Genomic DNA, 7,017 nt, shown 5'->3' with positions numbered 1-7,017 from the left:
AACTCTGAGCGGACACCGCCACCTCGGGAGCTTTGTGAGTGGACACCGCCGCCTCAGGTGAACTGTGAGCGGACACCGCCGCTTCGGGAGCTTTGTGAGCGGACACCGCCGCCTCGGGAGATTTGTGAGCGGACACCGCCGTCTCGGTGGAACTGTGAGCGGACACCGCCGTCTCGAGGGAACTGTGAGCAGACACCGCTGCCTTGGGGGAACTGTGAGCGGACATTGCCGCCTCGGGGGGAACTGTGAGCGGACACCACCGCCTCGGGGGGAACTGTGAGCGGACACAGCCGCTTCAGGAGATTTGTGGGCGAACACCGCTGCCTCGGGGGGAACTGTGAGCGGGCGCTGCCTCCTCGGGGGAAACCGTGAGCGGACACGGTCGCTTCGGGAAGGCCTGAAACGAGCTCTGCCGCCTCGGAGGGAACATCAGCGGGCTACGCCGCTTCAGGAAGGCCTGAAACAAGCTCCTCCGCCTTGGAGGGAACATCAGCACCGCCGCCTCGAGAGCATTGTGAGCGGGCACGGCTGCCTCTGGAGCATTGTGAGCGGGAACCGCCTACTCGGGGGAACTGTGAGCAGACACCGCCGCTTTGGGAGATTTGTGAACTTTGTGAGCGGACACCGGAGGGAGGACCTTGGGAGGAACTTGGGAGGACCGCGAGCAGACCACTCTGCTCGCAATGACATCAGCGGGGGTTCCTGCACGCTGCTTATCAGCCCGGGACGCTCCGAGAACGGGCGTGAGGTACTGGGTGCGGCAGATGAGGCCTCTGACACCCTTTGGATTGCCGCTTCAGGAGGACTGTGAGCGGGCTCCGCAGCTAACTCCACCCTGAAGGCTGAGCCGCTCAAATGCAGAGCCAGGTTAATGTAGTCCTCCAGCGACTCATCGGGGACCCAGTATGGCATTAGGGACTTGAAGGGCTCAGCCAGGCTTCCCCAGAAGACGACCATGAGGCAGATCTTCTCCATCGCCGACCGATGAGCCACTCCAAAGAAGTCCCTGGTGTACTCCTCAATACTCCGGTCTCCCTGACGGATGTTGAAGAGTTTCCCTGCTGGACCCATGTCTGCTGGCTGAATTCTGTCACGGGGCGGTAAGAGAGCACCGTAGAAAAAACAGGGTCTGAGTCCACTAGATTTAATCAACAAAAAAAGACAAAACAAAACAGAAACAAAAAACAACTCAACCAAGAACAGGACCGGGATACAAATACGGCAACAGAGCACCAGAAAGTGCTAGCATCCACAACCTACAAACAAGAAATACAACTACCATTACAATAATTCAGCCAGGCAGAGTGGTGAGTGAGAGGAGAATATATAGTCTGTGACAATGGGGAATAGCTGAGGGTGTAATAATGAGTGACAGGTGAGTGGAGTCTGGGAGGAAGGGAGATGGCGACCTTTGGTGGTGAGAGGGAGAAACACAGGGACTCCTGACACGGACAAGCAGAAAGAATGGTTCAGACAATCAAGAGAATGCTTACGAAGTCACAAAGTGAGAATGGAGATCCATATATTGCTTTACTGGAATATCGCAATACTCCATTAGATGGCATTGGAATGTCACCAGCACAACTTCTAATGGGGAGAAGGTTGAAAATTAAACTGCCAACTTCCACCAAAGGAAGTTGACTCAAAAAGGAAATAAACAAATAAAAAAATATATAAAAACTCAAACAAAGACAGTCGAAGTAGAAATTTTATTATGACAAAAACACCAAGCAATTGTCAGATCTGGAAGAGAAGTTGTCAGATCACCAGGAGACAAAGTGAGGATACAGCAAGGACAAATCTGGAAACATGATCCTCCAAGGTCATTGTGGCCTCTGTCAGGAGTTATTGAGCAGTAACGAGTCAGTAATAACAAATCTCTCTTCTTATTTTAATACCAGTTTCCTCCTCAAGCATGACCTAAACAGTAAAACTTCTGGTTCAAAATAGCAGTCCGTAACACAACATTACTCATGAACACAACAGTCATACATTGTTCACACACTTGATGGAAGGATTTATAGAAGGAAACAGAAGGCATATATTAAAGACAAAAGAACAATAATTTCCTTCAACAAGTGATCGAGATGACTTTGACAATGAGTCAAACACTAATGCAAACCTGGAAAGCAAAATTAATCCAGACTTACCTGTTGTGGTGGAGCAAACACGTCAAGAAAGATCATCTGAGAGCAAGCCAATCATCATCACTAAATCTGGAAGAGAAGTTAAACTTCCTTCAAGATTCAGAGACTATAAAATACACTAAAATAGTCACTTAAATGCATCAGCGTAAATGCTTAATTATAAGCAATAACGCTTATGTGGTTAATGCATTATTTAATGTTTTGATAACTGTTTAAAAAAAAAGAGGGGGATGTAATGTATTCAAGTGTAATACGTAATGGTAAGTGCTTAACATGGAAGTAATAAAAGAAAAAGCATGTGAGTTCTAGAGTCACCTGTGTGTCGTCTCATTTTATGGTTAAAAAAACAACAACAATACATGAACCATTCACTACATATACTACAAGCAGGGTGTCACGGAAAATGAGTGTGTTGGTTTGTTTACAGAATGCTGTTGTCACTATTGCAAACTCCCATGTAAACAAATAAAATTCATACCAATTTATACCGGTACTTCAACGTCTGAACGCAAAAACATTCCCCGTGATCGTCCTGAGACATAGGCTCCAGCATCCCTGCGACCATGCAAAGGACAAGCGGTCTGGAGAATAAATGGACGGGTGGCTGGAAACTGATCGCAGAAATTGGTGGATGAGGTTCTAACTAAAACTAAAAATGTATAACGATAATATCTGTATCTGGGCATAAGTTGATGGAGCAAGACTAAATCAACAACGTTGGATCACTCAGTGAAACCCTTCACTTAGAGTGTTACTTAAAAAAAAAACGACAACAATATTGTTAAAATAAGTCTTTAATCAATATTCATTCACAGTAACCAATTCTTTCTCCATGCCTATTGGTTTTATTTGCTGTTATCAAAATGTTAACAAATAAGCGATAGCTAAAGTGCATTAAACAGATTTAGATTAGCAGACATTTATAGAAACGTCAGAAACAAAACCACGTGTCTGACTCTGTACAATTGTTTACATGAAGTAAACAGTAAAACATTAGAAATCAGATTTGGACAGTCCATTCTGACAGTGGAAACAGCTGAAATTGTTTTCTTAAAACAGGTGAAACCATGTTTATACTATATATATTGAGAATAAATGGATCCCACATAGCCGACAGACATTCATTGATACCACTGATCCATTTGGTATCATGAAGAATGATTGTAATGATCATTGCCTGTATAAATGTAGAGTATTAAAGCAAAATTAATCAACTAATGTAAAACGATCACAATATTAACAATTTTTACAGAGTAAGACATTTAAGAGTATAAAAAAAAAATTGATCTCATTTATATATTAGTATTCCAGATAATTATTAGGAAATTAGATAATTTCTCAAGTATGCTCCATACCAATTATTTTCATTGATACTACAACTATCAAATATTTGTAATGATGGTATTAAACATATCAAATATGATGAAAATGTGTCCACTCTGGCCCTTTATAAGTAGCAATAATAAGTCTGAAAAATCAGCTCTGTTCATATACAAATATTTTTCTTTGGGTACTTAATCTGGAAAACATCATTTTCTCAAGCAAAGTGTTTTAAGAAATTCCAGATTATATGAAAAATGAGAAAGACAGAAAGAATTAGTTGGAGGTTACAAGCAACCTCCAAAAACTTAATTATTGTCAGGACTGTCAGCATTGACAATGACAAATACCACAGATCTGCCATTACAAATGTTCAGTGATGCTCTGAATCATGGCTTGTCCTGTTGTAGCAGTGATTGTGCTTCTGCAGGCCGGCTTTGACCACTGGAGTCCTCACACTGAAACACAGACATAAATATTTGTCATTGAATTTACTATTAGGAGTGGTATGGCGTTACTTTAATGACAAATGTCGAGAGCGCTATGCTTTTTTGTTTGTTTAGATCGTTCAGAAGGGTTTGACCAAACGGTTAAACTAGGTTATTTACAAATCATCCAAACACCCCTTTCATTTCTAATATTATGACTAAGTCAAATCATCCAAACACCCCTTTAATTTCTAATATTATGACTAAGTAGTATTAAATTGTAAAGAAATTACAGATCCATCTTTGAAATCTGATTGGTTGATAACTTTTGACAACATTTAATTCAGGTGCGAAAAGAATTAATATCTATAGCGCATGAGCACAGAGATTTGAGAGTGCACAGGACACAGTTTGAGTGAGAGGAGACACGTTTTAAGTGCGTGCACTCTCTCCGGGCGAGAGCAGCGTGTATCTGAGCGCGCGCGTCCGGTTTTGTGCGAGAGCAAAGGAAATCCGCACGCGAGCGGAGAGATCCGCGCTCGCGCATTGTATTAATGTGCTTTCGCGCTACAATAATGCGCTTTCGACATTTGTCATTAAAATAACGCCATAGAGTGGCTAAATATTAAGCAACCGACGTTTGATATTTTACATGTGAGTATATATCCAAGACACTTTTTATTCAGAGCTAGCTACACCAGATTACACCATCCTATTTGAAACCAATGGATTTCCAGTATCCCCAAATGTAGAGTTCACTTCAGTGTGTAGGGACCCTCAGCAAAAATAGCTATCCACATCCTGGTACTGACCCTAAAGTCTGCTTTTGTCTGATAACTCTAACTTGCTTTGGGTCATATCTATCCAGGTGTATGTAATCAAACATTTGCAGTTCATCCAGGATGCTGCAGTCTCCAGCTGATGTTCAGCCTTCCCAAATATTCACATGTAACTTCTGTTCTCTGCACCTCCCACTGGTTCCCTATCCCTGCTAGCTCAAACCCCTAACCCCATAACAAGGCTAATCTTACATTTTGCTGACCACGTGATGTTTTTCCTGTGCTACCCTAGCCTATGGAAAAACAGAAAAGTGTCAATGTGATCCATCTAGCTGCACTGATATTACATGTAAAATATAGTTACCACGTGGTTCACTGCCTCCTGAGAGTTAGTAGGACTGCTGTCTGGAGTTGAACCAGCACTCTCTTGTCCTGTTGAGAAACAGTAAAATGTCAGTGTTTCTTCAGTGCTGTGCATGAGATGCCATAATAACTAGGGATGCACCAATCAATCAATACAAAAAATGGAAAAGGAAAAAAGCAGCATGTACAGTGGTGAAAAGCTTGCATATACAACTCATGATGCTTTGCTGTGTGTGTGTGTGCAATGAGATTCACAATGAGAACAGTTTAGATTACAGGAAGACAAATTATGTATTAAATGATGCATTCTTATTTTGGTGCATTATTTAAAGAAAAGCATGAGTGACATATTCACCAGAGTCAGAGTCAGCACTGTGCTCCCTTTCTGCTTTTACTGTATTGAGTCCGTCTTCTAGATGTAGCATAACAATCATAAGTTCAAGTTAAGCAGCAATACAAGTCACATCAGAGATTCTGAACTGCATATTAAAATGTATCTCTACTGGACATGTATCACCAATGCCTGGACATTTTACTTATATTTACATTTTGATTCCACATTCTTTTTAACAATGTTTACAGCGGACATTTAATTAACAATTTGTATATACATACAATTAACATCACCCTGGTAAATGGAATATCTTAAAACATATTTACCAGAAGGGGTTCCATCCACCTGAGATGAGCACGCATTGCTGTCTGATCTATTACTAGCATTCGCTGGTTCTGCTGAAGAAACAGTGAGATGTTAAAGTGTTTTTTTAACATAGCCTGGTGCATAAAACTGATTACATATTGGGAATGGGATAACTTGTACCTTGCAGAGAAACATTCTCTTCATCACTGCTACGTGTCTGGCCATTCCTGCTGTTGAAAGCTAAAGGGCATGACAGAAAAAATAAATGTATTCTGAATACTCTTTGCACTGTAATACTAATGTAAAAATAACAATGGTCCAAAAGCTCGGGGACAGAAACATGTTAAAGGAAATTACTTCCTGTAATCTTATCTCAAGTACAAACATATCTATTTGGATCTTTATTTGTTAAAGGAATAGTGAAATGAAATGAAATGAAATGTCATGTCATCATTCGCTCACAATTTGTTCAACACCTGTATGCTGTTTGTTCAGTGGAACTCAAAAGCATTATATAACGACTACAAACAATGACAAAATTTTCTTCTTGTTGAAAATTATTCCTTTGAAAACACAAAACTGAATATAAGAATGTTTTTGGATTATCATTAATCAGTCACTACTCACCAATAATCTTTTTCTTCTTTAAGACGAAAACCACTACTACAACGACTGCCAGCACAATCACTGCTCCAATAATTGCTCCAATCATACCTGCAATAGTCTCTGGTGGGCAGTCCTGGCATTTTCCATCTATACAAATCAAAAAGATAGATATTTTAACTCTCTGAACTTATTAAGGATATGACAAGCATAAAAAAGGTGAAAATGTAAGTTCATAACTTAAAAGTCTTTTGGTTTATGACATTTGCATGTGATATTTCTGTCTATATACTTTATTACCCCATTTAATGATAATTGGTCCTTTTAGGGTACTGTGAAACACAAAACAATCAAATTCTGCTTTTTCATCCTCCTTGATAACCACACTCTTCCTCAGCTGGAAGGTTTCATCATGGTTTGGTCTGACTCCTGAGGATTCAATCTCATCTTCAGGCAGGGATGTGCGATATTTCCTTATGGTCAACATCACATCTTTGGGGTAGAAGCCAGTGGCCAGACAGGTGAGTTTCAGCTTGCTTTTGTCACTGGTACACCTTTTTGCAAACACATGAACTTCTGGAGGAGCTGAAAACACAGAAAACAGTTTATCAGTGAGTTATATCTCTATTACAGCTGCAGATCATCGACAAATACAAATACTGTACATTTACTCACAGCCCTTTCTGAGCTCCTCATCTCCATAGTCTCTGAATTTGTTAAGCCAGTCCACACACTCT

At 40.8% G+C, this 7,017-nt stretch overlaps 1 protein-coding gene across 1 annotated transcript in view; it reads right to left on the bottom strand.

Annotated features, from left to right (window-relative positions):
• Positions 1-2,925: 2,925 nt before the first annotated feature.
• LOC107670688 (H-2 class I histocompatibility antigen, D-37 alpha chain-like) overlaps positions 2,926-7,017 on the bottom strand; it is a 5,998-nt gene continuing 1,906 nt past the window's right edge. The window contains exons 2-9 of the mRNA XM_016463373.1: positions 6,956-7,015; positions 6,581-6,865; positions 6,305-6,430; positions 5,858-5,917; positions 5,698-5,766; positions 5,393-5,449; positions 5,039-5,106; positions 2,926-3,925 (exon numbers count right to left, since the gene is read on the bottom strand). Coding sequence (XP_016318859.1) covers positions 3,857-3,925; positions 5,039-5,106; positions 5,393-5,449; positions 5,698-5,766; positions 5,858-5,917; positions 6,305-6,430; positions 6,581-6,865; positions 6,956-7,015 — 794 coding nt within the window. The 3' untranslated portion in view covers positions 2,926-3,856. The remainder of the gene's footprint in view (positions 3,926-5,038; positions 5,107-5,392; positions 5,450-5,697; positions 5,767-5,857; positions 5,918-6,304; positions 6,431-6,580; positions 6,866-6,955; positions 7,016-7,017) is intronic.

The sequence above is a fragment of the Sinocyclocheilus anshuiensis genome, unplaced genomic scaffold (assembly GCF_001515605.1).
Source record: "Sinocyclocheilus anshuiensis isolate Anshui unplaced genomic scaffold, SAMN03320099.WGS_v1.1 scaffold1342, whole genome shotgun sequence".
In the NCBI taxonomy this organism is placed as follows: domain Eukaryota; kingdom Metazoa; phylum Chordata; class Actinopteri; order Cypriniformes; family Cyprinidae; genus Sinocyclocheilus; species Sinocyclocheilus anshuiensis.
This window is presented reverse-complemented; position numbering and strand designations above follow the sequence as displayed.